General features: G+C 42.6%; 1 protein-coding gene across 6 annotated transcripts in view; it reads right to left on the bottom strand.

Annotated features, from left to right (window-relative positions):
* Positions 1-344: 344 nt before the first annotated feature.
* Positions 345-15319, bottom strand: part of Alms1 (ALMS1 centrosome and basal body associated protein) — a 123408-nt gene continuing 108433 nt past the window's right edge. For 5 of the 6 annotated variants that reach the window (XM_085690558.2, XM_085690561.2, XM_087907072.1 and 2 more), the window contains 7 exons: positions 10285-10399; positions 8788-8991; positions 8205-8446; positions 7167-7320; positions 6424-6487; positions 1261-1360; positions 345-490 (listed from right to left, as the gene is read on the bottom strand). In XM_085690558.2, coding sequence (XP_085546684.2) covers positions 446-490; positions 1261-1360; positions 6424-6487; positions 7167-7320; positions 8205-8446; positions 8788-8991; positions 10285-10399 — 924 coding nt within the window. In that variant the 3' untranslated portion in view covers positions 345-445. The remainder of the gene's footprint in view (positions 491-1260; positions 1361-6423; positions 6488-7166; positions 7321-8204; positions 8447-8787; positions 8992-10284; positions 10400-15319) is intronic. The other variant, XM_085690559.2, reaches the window with a different exon arrangement.

Genomic DNA, 15319 nt, shown 5'->3' with positions numbered 1-15319 from the left:
GACTCTGGTGATGCAGATTTCACACAAGCCCATATGAGCAAGAGCAGACCTTATGCACCATGATATGATTTCATTTTCTGAGATCCACATCCCTCCACACAGCAGGCCAGAGCTGCCCAGCTCCCTGCTCTTCTCCAGATGGGGAGGAAATGACCTTGAGCTGCTAGTCCATTAGGAGTCAATCAGTAGGTTTATTTTCTGAAAGTGTAAGAACACACACAACAGGGACTCCTCCTCGGCTAGAACCCAGAGGCCTGGCCTCGACGGAGAAAGGGAGGGCAGATTCCCAACCACAGCCGCTCCAGCCACCACTGCCCACACCCCAGAGTACTCAGCTACACACAGACAAAGAGAAAGCTTTATTAAATCACTCATTAAAGAATAAATTAGGCTTCTTTAGGCTTATAAAAAAGTATTCCTAGGCTCTGAGGAAAGTAGTCTTATGTCAGTCCCAAGGCACTTTTCTCCCCAGGAGTTGGTTGGTCACTTTCTGTGGAAGAAAACACAGGATTTGAAGTCAGACGCAGTCACTAGGTGGCTGGCCACCCTCACCTCGGCACACTGCTGAGGAGACTCTCCTACATCTTGTGTATGTTACTCACTTACAGACATAATGGCAATTAGGAAAAATGTGTTCCTTATTAAAGTGTTTTGGAAAGATGGTCAATAAGCATACCTTCTCTATAGAAACAGATGCTAGAATGGTGGTGGACTGACCAGCAGTTGACAACACCCAGCACAGCAAGGGCCCATGTGATGCTAACACAGCGGGAAGGCCATGCAGCTCCTGGGGTCTCCCCAGTGCCCAGGCTCCTGGGTGCTCCAGACACGGTTCGCAAGTCTCACACTAGTCTGGTCTGGTCTTTAGCTTCTGCCTTTGAGAGCCCTCTACATAGTGAGAAGCCTGGGAGAAAAACAGAGCTGTGGAGAATATGATCCTTCAAGCAGTGGCCAGTGTGGTGTCTAAGGAAACTAACTGGTACCCTGCCCTCGGAGGCTCTTGGCAGGCTCCATTCTCTAGCCTCTCACTCCCTGCCGACTCATAGACATTGTTATTTACATAGTTGCAGCTCAGCCAAAATTGCCTGTGTGAAGTCTGGTTTAGCTGCGAACACATGAAAAGTGCTGAATCACAGCCGCCTAAAGTTTGAAGTCTCAGCACTCAGTCGCTGTATTCAAGTGTTAGGCAGGCTGTCTGTATTTCCCTCCGCTGATAAGCCTGATCCGTCCCTTCATGGATAGAGCATCAACCCAGCTAACCGTTTTATAGTGCTGAGCTCGCAGTCGGTAGGATTTATATTCTGATTTCCTCTTCTCCTCTTCTCTCTTCTTCTTCACTTCTGGAAGCTGCTCATAAATCCTAAGAAATGGCATTCATGAAAAGACAGAAAGCAGTGAAGTTATCTGGCATGAAGATACATGATGGCTCTCCCACACCTCTGGTTCTATGCTGTCTAGGCATCCAGCCTGTGGACAGAGCCAGCCCCTGATAAGCATCCATGTCCATGGATGTGGAGAGTCTGGTCCTGGGGTGCCCACAATCTGGAAGCGAGATCAATGGAAATATAAAATATTCATAATACTGCTTATTTCTTCAAGAGGAATAGAGGGAATAGGTAAAATTATGTCTTCTATGCTATCTGCAAAACTATAGTTTCCATATAACAAAAAGATATAACTAAGTATATACAGATGTACACAGACACACAGATCAGCTGAGGTGTCCCAGACTAGTCTGGAACTCAGTCTAGCCTTAGTTTACTAAATGCTGGGATTACATAGATATGCAACACCATATCCAGCTTATTATTGTATCTTTAAAAAACTTTTTGGTTAACATACAAAGAAATGTCACATGTGTATCATTGCTTTCCTTATTTGCCCTCCTCGTCCTCTGTACTCCTCTTGCTGGTCCCCTTCTTTCCAAAATAGTTACCCCTTTCTGTTTTCATAACACACACACTCCTTAGCCTCTTGTAGTCTCCCCATTCTTCAAGTATGCCTTTCTACTTTATGTTCAACATATGAAGAAAATATCGCATTTGTCTGAGTATAGCTTATTTTGCTTAACACAATGATTTCCAGCTTTACCCACTTTCCTGGAAATATACTATCAGTCTTTACAGCTGGAAAAAAAAAAACAGTGTATATATGCACCACATTTTCTTTACCGACTCATCTGCTGATGAATCCTGAAGCTGATTCCATTTGCTGGCTACTGTGAACACTGCTGCAGTATGCATGGAGATGCAATTATTTCTGTGATATGTTGACATAGAGCCCTTCAGGGATACATCCAGAAGTGGTATAGCTAGGTCATATGATAGTTTTATTCTGAGTCTACAATGGCTGTAGTGGTTTACACTCCCTCTCACAGTACACTTCCTTTCCCCACGCCCTCACCAGCATCTGCTGTCATTTGTTTCCTTGATGCTAGCTAGTCTGCATCATTCTGACTGAAGACGAAATCTCACGCAGGATCTTGATTTGCATTTTGCTGACGGCTAAAGTTGTTGAACACATTTTCAAATATTTATTGGCCATTTGAATTTTCTGTTGTGAATTGTCTATTTAGTTCATTAGCCTATTTAATGGTTTGATGATTCTTTTAACATACTTAATCTTTTGAGAGTTCTCCTTAGATTTAAGGTAATAATCCTCTGTTGCATGGTATTATGAAAAGTCACTCTTGTCTCATATGTTTGATCACTGGGTCCCCAGCTGGTGGCACTGTCTAGAAAGATTCTGGAACCTCACTGGAAGAAGTGGATCATCAAAAGGGATGGGCCTTGAGCTCGGACCTACTTCCTGAGGGGTGCAATGTGATGGGTCACCCAGCCTCCTGCTCTTGTCACCATGGCTTCCCTGCTGCTGCCACTAAGATGGCCCTTATCCCCCTGGAACTACAGACTAAAACAAACCTTTTGTCCCTTACAGCAACAAGAAAACAACCAAGGCAGATCTGTAACTAGCAAAAGTTCTCTCCCACTCTGTAGCCATCTCTCCACTCTGCTGATGTTTCTTTCTTTGCTATGAGAACAGAAACTTTAATTTCATGAAACTTCAGTTTTAATTCTTAGGATTATTTTCTGTGCTTTTCAGAAAGTCTTCACAAATCCCTGTTATCTTGATGTTATCTAGCAGTTTCAGTTACTATTGTATTTAAAACACAGGAAACTAGAAAGTACTAGAACAGCTGTACCTGTAAAATAAACAGTTAATGGAGAAGGGACACTTTCTCTGTGGAAAGGGCCACACAGGCTTCAGGAGCCTAGGCTTACATTAGAAATGAAGAATCATTAGGAACAGAGACAGAGAAGGGAGCAAAGTAGCCACGCTGGGGATTGTGCACTGGTAGACATGGAGCTACAGGGTTGTGGTACAGGGAAATAGGCAGGGAGAGGCTGAGGTAGGCTGCAGTCGTGTGAAACTTAGACTTCATCCTACACAGATAGTGTTCAGTGCCCCTAACTTCAAGCTGAGGGGAGCTATAAAACAAGACAAGTGTGTGTAGGATGGAGGGAAGAATTCTGAGTTAATTGTTACTTTCTTTTTTCTACTTCTAAAAATATTTGTGGATCCCAACTGGGACAAACTGAGGCCCTTGTCACTGGAAACAGAGCTAGGTCCGATTAAAACAGGCCTGGCAGAAACCAGAGAAGCAAATCGCTTAGTAGGTGGGAGAAAGTCAAGGGGTCGGGTCAGTATGAAATTGCCAAGTCACAGTGCGTGAGAAGCACCAGCCCAATTGCAGAGGGGTAGTTCGGCAGGCATGGACTCTAGCCCCACATTGGGTACCAATCTTTTGCAGATTATAATAAAACAGTACCACATTTTCCAAAGATTATTACAAGTCAAAAAACAAAAGTCATTGGAAAGAAGCAGTACCAAGAGTAGTGGCAAACATCTTTAACCCCAGCTTTCGGGAAACACAGGCAGGATCTCTGTGAGTTCCAAACCAACCAGATCTACAGAGTAAGCTCCAGGCCAGACATGAAAACAAACTAACATCAATAAAAACAAACAACTCATCCTGTCAGCAGCTCCACCAACTACTTGACTGCTCATCAGCTTCTGATGAGCCCCTAGAAACAAACTCTGAAACTTAGTTTTTGAATGGCATTCTCATGATCAATATATGTGTACACCAAACTGATTAACTCATGAGTAGACCATGCTTGCAATGGCACAATATTAAAAAAGTTTCTGAAAAACTGGTCTGAAGAAATGGCTCAGTGGTTAAGAGCACTGGCTGCTGGAATTGGCATAAAAGCAAACAGGAGAACCAATGGAACCAAATCAGAGACCTAAATATCAATCCACACACCTACACACACCTGATTTTTGACAAAGAAGCAAAAAATATCAAATGAAAAAAGAAAACATATTCAACAAATGATGCTGGCATAACTGGATATCAACATGTAGAGAAATGAAAATAGATCCATATATAAAACTCAAGTCCAAATGGATCAAGGGCCTAAACATAAGACCAACCACACTGAACCTCACAGAAGAGAAAGTGGGAAGTACACTTGAATGCACTGGAACAGGGAACCACTTCCTAAATAGAACCCCAGCAGCACAGATACTGAGTAAACAATAAATGGGACCTCCTGAAACTGAAAAGCTTCTGTAAAGCAAAGGACACGATCAACAAGACAAAACGACAGCATACAGAATGGGAAACGATCTTCACTAATCCCACATAAGACAGAGGTCTGATCTCCAAAATAGGCAAAAAACTCAAGAAATTGGTCACCAAAAGAGCACATAATCCAATTTAAAAAAAAAAAAAGAGTATAGACCTAAACAGAAAACTCTCAACAGAGGAATCTAAAATGGCTGAAAGACACTTAAGGAAATGTTCAACATCCTTAGTCATCACAGAAATGCAAATCAAAGCAACTCTGAGATTCCATTTTACACCTTTAACAATGGCCAAGATTAAATACACTGATGACAACTTATGTTGGAGAGGTTGTGAGGTAAAGGTAACACTCCTGCATTGCTGGTGGGAGTGCAAACTGGTACAGCTGCTCTGGATATTAGTATGATGATTTCTCAGAAAATTAGTAAAAAAACAAACAAACAAAAAAAAACTATCTCAAGATCCACCAATACCACTTTTAGGTATACACCCAAAGGATGCTAAATCATACCACAAGGACATGTGTTCAACTATGTTACAGCAGCATTATTTGTCATAGCCAGGACCTGGAAACAACCTAAATGCCCCTCAACCAAAGACTGGATAAGGAAAATGTGGTACATTTATACAATGGAGCACTACACAGCAGGAAAAAATACTGACATCTTGAAATTTGCAAATGGATAGATCTAGAAAACATCATATTGAGTGAGGTAACCCAGATCCAGAAAGACAAATATAATATATAATCACCATAAGTGACTTTTAGACAAAAAGCAAAGAAAAACCAGCCTACAATTCACAATCCCAGAGAACCTAGACAACAAAGAGGACCCAAAGAGAGACACACATGGATCTTATCTACATGGGAAGTAGAAAAAGACAAGATCTCCTGAGTAAACTGGGAGTGTGGAGATCATGAGAGTGAGTAGAAGCGAGGAGGGGAGAAGTAGGGAGGGGAGCAGACAAAAATATATAGCTCAATAAAAACAATTAAAAAAAAAAGAGCACTGGCTGCTCTTGCAGAGGACCCAGTTCAATTCCTAGCACCCATGTGGCAGCTCACAAATGTCTTTAACTCTAGCTCAAGGAAATCCAACACCCTCTTTTGGCCTCTGGGGACACTGCATGCATGTGGATTTGCACACTTATATACATATGGGAAAAACATTCATATACACAAAATAAAATAAACCTTAAAAACAACAAAAATCTGGTCTCTCAAATCCCTATACCCGGAATCCACTCAGTTTTTGTTTCCCAAAGGGAACCACTATTACCAAGTCTTTTGCAACTTACAGAAATATTTGATGCATGTATGTACAGGTCTACACAGCTATAAAAGCAAACGCATTTCTATTTCCAATGCAGTAATGGGCTGAAACTGAACATGCTTCTGAAACTCATGTTCTTAACTTAATGTCAATTTCATTATTTCTTACTGTGTTGGGAAAACTCCTAGAAATGAGATTGTTAAGATAAAGAATGTGGTCCAAAATAAAATTTATTTTTATTTCAAAATATTTTTTTAGTTTCATCCAGATTTCTAATCAAGACAAGCTCATCCCCAGCATTCCCCTTCTCCCTCTGCACAGGAACCGCTTACACCCTATCTTCTAGTTCTCTCTTCCTTTCTTGTGCTCTGAGAAGCACCTCACCACTAACCTTCTCACATGCTTCCAACTGGGCAAGCTCTGCGGGCTGGGAAGCAGAGCGATCACCCGGTAACCTGGAGTATAGCTGCATAATTACTGTCATCCTTTCAGACTTACCGTTTGGTCCTCTGGATCATTTCCTTCTTTCCAATAGGCTTGTTCTTCTGGGCAGTCAGGAGGGCTAGGCAAGGGAAGAGGTTTATTAGTAGACAGTGGCCGTAAGGAAAGGTGTGGCGCTGTAGAGCTGTGCAGAGGAGCTGTTGGGCCCTAACCTAGTGGGAGGCGCAGGGCAGTGAGTAAAAGACCAGGGGCAGCAGGGGCAAGGCCACAGCCTGAACTGCAGTAGGGGCACTGTGACCAGAGTCTATACCCACTGGCAGGTCACAGTGTGAACAGGCTGACAAGTAAGGCTGACAGCTTTAGGTGGTTATTTTACATTTTCACTGCTTTCTTGTGTTATTTTATTGAGACTTGCCACTTGGTGTAACTGCTAAGAGCACAGATCTTGTCTGTGAACCCCAGCTCCTTCACTAAGAAGAATGTTACCTTGGGTGAGCTATTTAGTCTCCCAGGGAAGTAAGAGTACAAAGACAGCACTGTTCTCAGACAGGTGTTGTGAGAACGGTGCTGGGCAGACCTCCTAGGTCTGTGTTTACCATTACCGTCTTCATAGTACATTCTGAGACCAGGAACACAAGGCTAGCTCACAAAAGAATCATCCCTACGTGACAAGGCTAGCAGAACTGGGGTTACTGGGGTCACAGATGAGTGGAAAGCTAGGTTGGGCCAGTCTACTAGCTAAGGAGACTCGAGTCTCAGCAAGCAAAGCTCCTAGACAGGACAGGTGACAAGAGGCAGACCTCTCCTAGGCAGGGGCCGCACGGCATTGAACAGAACCTCCCGCTCACTCTGGAACAAGCTCTGTAGCTTCCTCTCCTGGACTAGTAGCTTCAGGCGCTTTATCCGCTCCCCAGAGCGGGAGATGAAATCAGGTCTGTGAAGCTGAAGAGATTCCTAAAGGAGAAAAACCTCACGTTAATGACATGGCCTTTGCTCAAGTGCCCAGAGAAATGGCACCTGCCCCACAGAGTTGAGAGTCTGCAGGGGAGGGCAGCCCCAGGGACAACAAAGGAAGCACAGAAATGCCTTTGGAAAAAGCTGAGAACTAAGGTGGGGTCACCTGCAACTCTTCTAAATGTTGATGACAGAGGTCAGTTCACTCTCTTCAGACAAATTCACCATTAAATATCATTTCCTTAAGCAACGAAGGGACTGGCAAGGCGTGGGGAATAGCTCAGGGTGAGCACTTGATTAACACTGTGAGGCCCTAGAACAATGATGGAGGAGGGTTATCTGTCTATTGTGTTATTTTCATTGGTCAATAAAGAGACTGCCTTGGCCCTTTGATAGGACAGAAAATTAGATAGGCGGAGTAAACAGAATAGAATGCTGGGAAGAGGGCAATGAGCCAGACGCCATGGAGCCAGCCACCAGGTCAGACATGTTGAATCTCTCCCGGTAAGCCACGACCTCGTGATGTTACACAGATGGTTAGAAAGGGGTTAATCACGATGTGAGAGTTAGCCAGTAACTAACTCTCTAGAGATAATGGGCCAATACAACTTATGTGTTATTATTTCTGGGGCTAAGCTAGCCGTGCAGGAGCTGGGCAGGATGAAAAACAGGCCTGCCCGCAGCTCCTCACTACAGAACAATGCAGCCTGACAAACACCAGGCCTGCTGTTGCACATGTGGGAGCCCGCACAGAGCAAGCAGTGCCAGAGCACCCTCCTCCTCTGTGTTGTCAGGAATGGTGGAATGACCGAAGCCCAGCAAGCCAGTCACACATGGTCCCACAGACCATATGGCTGAAGTCGACCTGACGTCACTGGACCTACCTGCAGGGTTGCTCTCACAAATGGCCTAAAAGCAGCCCGGCCACCATCTCCACCTGGGCCTCCCAGGGACCCACGACTGTTCACGCACTGCTCCTGCCGGTTTTGTTCCCTCAGGGGCTCTCTCCAGGGCTTGGTTTTGGTTACTGGTTCAAACCAGGAGATACCAGGGCCATAAATCTTGGGCAGGTTTTCCTTCTTAGATCCAGACTTTCTATTTTCCACAGGAACAAACCATGAGACACCTACAGGAAATATTTTCAAGTAGAAACTGAAAAGCTTTATTTTTTAATAACTGTACCCAACTACAAAGACATATCTGTAACACTGACTTGCAAAGGACTCATCTGCTAGGGGTGACAACCCCTAGGGTGCCCTTGAGTTGGTCTTAACCACAGCAGGACTTTCTAAATGAAACTCTGGTTACTTTCAAAACATGCCAGTGTGGTGGCTACTGGCAAGTGGCGTCAACACAGAGTTCTCAGAAGCAAGGGATCTCAGTGTTGCAAGTGACTTAGACACACCTTTGTGAGAGTCCCTGCTACCTGGAGTTAGAAACTGACCTTCAAAATATAAACAAACCAACCTTCACAGAAATTTGGCTTGTTCTTCCTTAAGTTTTTGTCCCGCAGATAACTGGTAAGGAACTTTTTCTCTTTGGCTTTTTCTTCTGACCAAGAAGTCACATCACTGTCCTCTTCCAATCTGGGTTCACTAGGACTGGGAGTTGGGAAAATCACCCCAACATCACGAGTGTATTTTTTGACACCGGTCACAATCTCCAAGTTACCTGAGGGGAAAGACAGATGTATCTGGGAGCAGATTAGAAGCCTGGCTGGCAGGCTTAAAGTCAGGGGTGAGCTCCTATTAATAACTCAAAGACATGCTGCATGGTGTGGGGAAGGGGGTGGGGGGAAAGAGGGTAAAAAGGCAGACACAGGTTTAATTTCTAAGTGGGTTTAGCTACCACAGAACAAGAAATATAAATTCAGTTGGTTCAGACTTTCAACTCCAAGGGAGCAAAAACGTAAGCACTTCTGGACCTGCTGCCAATCACCTAGCAAGGATGAGGAACCTGCATAAGACCAAACTAGGCCCTCTGGATGTGGGTGACAGTTGTGTGGCTTGGGCAGTTTGTGGGGTCACTAGCAGTGGGACCAGTATTTATCTCTAGTGCATGAACTGGCCCTTTGGAGCCCATTCCCTATGGGGCCATACCTTGTTCAGCCTAGATACAGGGGGGAAGGGCTTGGTCCTGCCTCAAGTGATGTGACAGACTTTGTTGATTCCCCGTGGGAGAGGAGGTTGGAGCGGGGAAGAAAATGGGGGAAGCAGGAGAACAGGAGGGAGAGGAACTTGGATTGGTATGTAAAATAAGATTGTTATACGCAGCTAAACACTCTTCAAGCATAAGCTTCAGATTCTCCTGGCCCCCTCTCATCACTTTGTTTACAAATCAGGACCCCAGGACTTGACTCACTTAGATCATTCTCTTCCTCCTTTGTTTTACAAAATGCACATAGCAGCAAACTGTACATGCTCTGTACCTTGATTTTTCTTTTAAAATATATATGCTGGGGACCTCTGTGTGTGTTGGGAACTGAACCCAGGCCTCTATAAGGGCAACCAGTGCTCTTAACCATTACTCCAGCCCAAAGAGAGCTTCCTCGTTCTATGCAAACGTACAATAATTAATTTCACCACTGTTATTGATGGCTATCAAAGTTGATTTTAATTTTCTGCTAAAATAACCCTACTGTTTACACTTAGCAATTTGCACATATTTAGGAATATTTATTGGCTAATTCCAAAACAAACAAACAAATGCTGGGTCAAAGTAAATTTAATACGAGCTCCCAAACTGCTCTTCACAGAGGCTGTAGTATTTGAACCCTGCTACAAGGGCACTTATTTCCCTACACTCTTGCTTATAAACTTGGATTTTCTGCAATTAATAAGCAAAAACAGTATCTAAATATGCAGGTACTTTTAATCTTTACACTCTTTATCATGAGGGAGGTTAAATAAGTGTGTTGAAGAAGCATCTTTATATCAATGCAAAATTTAAATTCAAAGGCTTTACCAGCTTGTACACCCTTGTTCAACATATGCACACTTTCTTCATCGTAAAGAGTAGAAGTCAAGCTCAAGAAACTACCAGCAGATGAACCGGAGTCAGAGGAAATCTGATTTGCCACCTAGAAAAACAAAAGACTCTGTTAAGAGTGATCAGTAGCCAGAGGAATGGTTAGCTACAGGGCAAGGACACAGCTGAAAGATGCTTGGGAACGTGTGTGTGTGTGTGTGATGTGAAGAATGCTGCTTGAAGGACAGGCCCAAGCTATGGCAATACAAAGAGAGCTGGGAATTTCTCTGGGATTCGAGAAAACTGAAGAAGCTGGTAGCTAAACCTTAGCCTGACACACCTACAGAGTAAAATTCTCAGCTCACACCTATAGATAATTCTGGAGCTAAAAGAGATGCTAACTAAAGTGATTAAGTCCACAGAGGACCCCTCAATCAGAGCAGATACACTTTTTATCTGACGGACAGACACCAAAGAGCTGCATTGCACTTTAAGAAATCCCAAATGAGTCAAGCATAAAACACACGAAAGCCCCAAGGCCCCTCTTAACACTATTCAGAGCAAGTAGAGTGCCAAAGTCAAGTGTAGGGATGAAAGCTGACACTGGTGGGTGAAAAAAAACTTCATAAACTGTTTTTGTTTGGTTGGGTTGGGTTTGTTGTTGTTGTTGTTGTTTGTTTTTTGAACAGGGTTTCTCTGTACCTTTGGAGCCTATCTTGGAACTCACTCTGTAGACCAGGCTGGCCTCAAACTCACAGAGATCCAACTGTCTCTGTCTGCCGACTGCTGGGATTAAAAGCATGCGCCACCGCCACTTGTCAAAAAACTGTTTCTTAAAAACAAACAAACAAAAAAGCTGTCTGTATCCAAGCACACAAACACAGAAGAGGGCAACAGCAGCCTCCTCCATTGCTCTCAATCTGGACTTTGGGCTTACATTTCACAGCTAGACTGGGACGCTAGGAAGCCCCAGCAATCCTGCCTCTGCTTCCCTTCCCTCAGATCTGGAATTATAGGCATATAAATGATGATCAGCTTTTGGGTAGGTGCGGGCACCTGAATACTGGTTGGCAAGGTGATACAGCAGGTGCTCTCCCCACTGAGATACCTACCTCTCAAGCTGGATGGAGTGTTTAAGCTCATCATAAAAATGTATAGGGATGGGAAAACTGGGGGGGGGGGGGCAGAATCTCTAGGGGAAAGGTTTGATCATCTGAAATTTTAATTAAGTGCCAAATGGCATTTTCAAAGCAAGTTTGATAGGTGTATTACAGCTCAATCCGGGTATCTACTCCTTTAAACTATAAAAACTATACTCCAGGGTTTCCAGGAACTTAGCCCAGAATCTTGAAAAAAAAAAAAAAAGAAGCCACGATAAGATATCTGACAGCAGGAAACATTGATTTTCAGAAAGATAAGTATTGGAAACTGGTGAGTTTAACATCGTTGACCTGTCAAGTTTAGAACCCAACATCAATCAATCTGTAGGCATGCGAAAGTCAAGGCTAGCAAATGTCTGAGCATGGGGAAGATGGCAAAAACTGGCCTGCCAAGGTAGCACTCATGGTCCCTGAGTGGCAGCATGTACGGTGTACTTGTATTGAACAAAGGAACTAGGCAGAGTTCCAAGGATTGAAATGGCAACACACGCTGGTAGAACCACGATCAGTTAGTCCACACTTACCCTAGCACTACTTCACCACTCAGAAAGACCCCGAGTAGACATCTTGCACCGCACAAATGCCCACTGCGCACTCCCTGTGTCTCTAGGTTTGGCCATTCTTGCTTTATGTTTTATATATAAATGCCTTGGAGATTTGGAAAGCAGGATTTCTACATAATAAACACCCAGAGTGCCTGAGAGGCTCTTAAGGAACAGGAGTATGGTCAAAATAAAATAAAAGGATGCTTAGTAGTGAAATTATATAAATAAAGGTCAGAGAGCACCGTGTAGACAGAACGAGGAAATTTTTGATGTAGGAGGGACACCCCGCAAAAAAACTCAAAAAGTCAGTTCCAAGCTTATAATCCTAAAACTTGAGCCAGTGTTAAATCCTGCCTTTTCTCGTCATCTCTCAGGAAACAAAGCTGTCCTTTTGTGCCAGTTCCCTCACTTAGACATGGAACTGAGGGGTTTGCTCCTGAAATTACAGGAAAAGTAGCCAGAGGCTGAACATGCTGATTTACACCTGTAATCCCAACACTAGGGAACTGCAGGAGGACTGAAGCCTAGGCTAGCCTGATACACAGTGAGGCCGTGTCTCAAAACAAACAAATAAAGGCATACATATAACAAAAGAAATAAATCAACAAGAGAAATACTAGAAAAAATAAAATCTCAGCTCTTCATGAGTTCAAGCCCAGTCGGGGGAAAAAATTGAGACACCATTTCAAAACAAACAAAAAAGGTTTTGATGATAGACTATTAAACACAACAAAAACCCAACTAGTGTAAAACATTGAGAATGCTATGATGTTAAAAGGCAAAAATCTGCAAGTAGAGAAGAGACGCAATGGCAGGTAACACAACATACCTCTACAGTGTTGGGACACAAAGTACAGTAGGTGCCCAAATGGGCAGAGTTTCAAAATAGAAAAGTCATTTCTGCATTCTAACACTGAGAAATCTGAAAATAAAATTAAGTAAACAATCTCATTCACAATAGAAAAACTATAAAGTATTTATGGGAGAAATTAAAAATATTGATGAGACACTCATGAGTCAGAAAACTCAAAAACTGCTAGGATGGCAAGTCTCTTCAGATTAATTTGTAGGCTTTCCATAAGCCTAAAATATGAACCTTCCTGAAATTTGAAAGCTGATCACAAGCTTCCATGGAAAGGCAAAGGATCATCAGAGCCCAAAAATATTAAAAAAAGAAAAAGAACAGATTAAAAAAAAGATAAAAAATCATTTCCTGATTTCAAAACAAAGCTAAAATGATTAAGACACAGTATAACTGAGGCTACATCAGCCAACAAAGAACTAAGATGATAAAGTGATTCTTAGGAGTGTGGTCAGTGATTTTCCAGGAAAGCACCAAAGCTACCACTGCAGGAAAGGACAGAGCTCTGAACAAGGGATTCAGAACAAATGATCTTCACACACAAAAGAGGACTTTAGACACATCACACACATTTTACTGAGCAGAGCTAAATAATTACTAAAGCCAACAGATATGTCCAAACTCTTTGAGATTGCTACATGACATTGCCATCCATGAATAGCACAATAGATATCCTGAAATACATGTGGACTACAGGTGGGACACGCCTACAGTAAATTTTAAAATAAAAACATAGGAGAAAATCTTTGTGATCTTGACCAGGGGGAAAAAAAAAATCTCAGGTCTAATAGTAACAACACAATTCACAAGGAGGGAAAAAGTTAACCCAAACTGCATTACTCACCATTTGAACATCAAATTTTGTTATAAAACTAAACTAAAGGAGAGTGCAGGAACAAGAGGTCTTGTCCTCAGGTTACACACTGGTAAGACTTGTGACAAAAACACAGAGCTGAGGAGACCAGACACCGCACTTCATCTTACCCAAGGCTGACAGGTGACCAAAAACATAAAACTCTTACGAGCTGAACAGGAAGACAGACGACCTAACTTAAAAACAGGCAAAATATTTGAGTATCCTTTCCACCAAAGACAAGAACACAAAAAGATCTTCACTATCAAGCCACTGGCAAAGTCCAAATTAAAAGCATCACGAATTCCTTCACATCATTTAGGATGGTCACCACAAAAACACGAATAATGACAGGCAAGATGTGGAAGAACTGGAATGCTCAACACACTGCACATGGGCATTTTGAAAAAACACAGGCAGTTTCTTAAAAATTTGCCATACGTCATAAAGGAAATAAAACAAATTTAAATGCTTACAAAAAACTTCTAGACAAATGTTTATAGTCATGTTCCAATAATTAAAAACAACCTAAACATTCTAAATGTCCACTAACAGACACAATGTGGTAAAACCATATAACCAACTACAACTCAACAGTAGGAGGAATTCCTGACAACGTACCACATGGGTAAACTCTGAAATCAGCATGCAAAAGCAAGCAAGCCAGAGGCAAAGGCTGCACCATCAGCGACTCAGTATGAACTGTGCAGAACAGGCAGGATGAGGGTTCCCAAAGCTGGGAATAACTGTAAACATAAACAAGGGAGCTTCTTGGATAGAAAAAGCCTAAGGAAGATATGCTGATGATCGCACAACTCACTTGTGCTAGAAACTATTAACAACTCATTGTGAATGCACAAGCCATGGAAAACCCACAATTATAGTGCATTTTTGACAAATTGCTATGAAAAGCTAAACATTTAAAACTATGGCCTAAAATAAACTCCTCCCAACAAAATGTACTTATTCAGCCCTCTAAGATGGTGAAAGCCAAAGGAGACAAAACAAATACTAACTGGGATGCTGAGAAACTGAAATGTTCACACTGCTTATGGGGATGTGAACTGCTAAAGGTACTTTTCAAAGTCTGGCAGTTCACCAGAAGTGAAGAGAGCTGCATGAGATCAAACAATTCCACCCAGACATATTCCTAAGAAAAGGGAACAGGCTAACACATGAAAATGTGTACAAGCTCACCCAGTTTTGTTGAAATAGACAAAAAAGGAGAAAATCATATCCATAAACTGAATGACAAAACAAAATGTGGCATTCAGCTAAGTGGAGTATCTAACCACAAAAATAGTAAATGTGCTATGGTATAATATAAGAGCATTAGTGAAATAGAGGCCCACACCCTAGAGCAAAGCACAAGGTATAAGGCTGGTCAAGCAATGGTGCAGGGAGTACTGACTTCTACCCAGATTCCAAAGTCACCATGAGAAGACTTGTACTTGTGTCAAACTGGCTTGGGGAATCCACCATGGGATTCATGTTCAAAAACTCACCAACAAATGCTTCTGGCAAGCAAGAGACCAGATCACTCTGTCCATAGAGGGACGCAGGCACCTTATTAACCTCCAGATATGAGTGTAGATTGGCTCATTTTGTTTTC

The sequence above is a fragment of the Myodes glareolus genome, chromosome 6 (assembly GCF_982192425.1).
Source record: "Myodes glareolus chromosome 6, mMyoGla1.1, whole genome shotgun sequence".
Classification (NCBI taxonomy): Eukaryota; Metazoa; Chordata; class Mammalia; order Rodentia; family Cricetidae; genus Myodes; species Myodes glareolus.
Note: the sequence above shows the minus strand (reverse complement) of the source record. Positions and strands in the feature narration are given on the sequence as shown.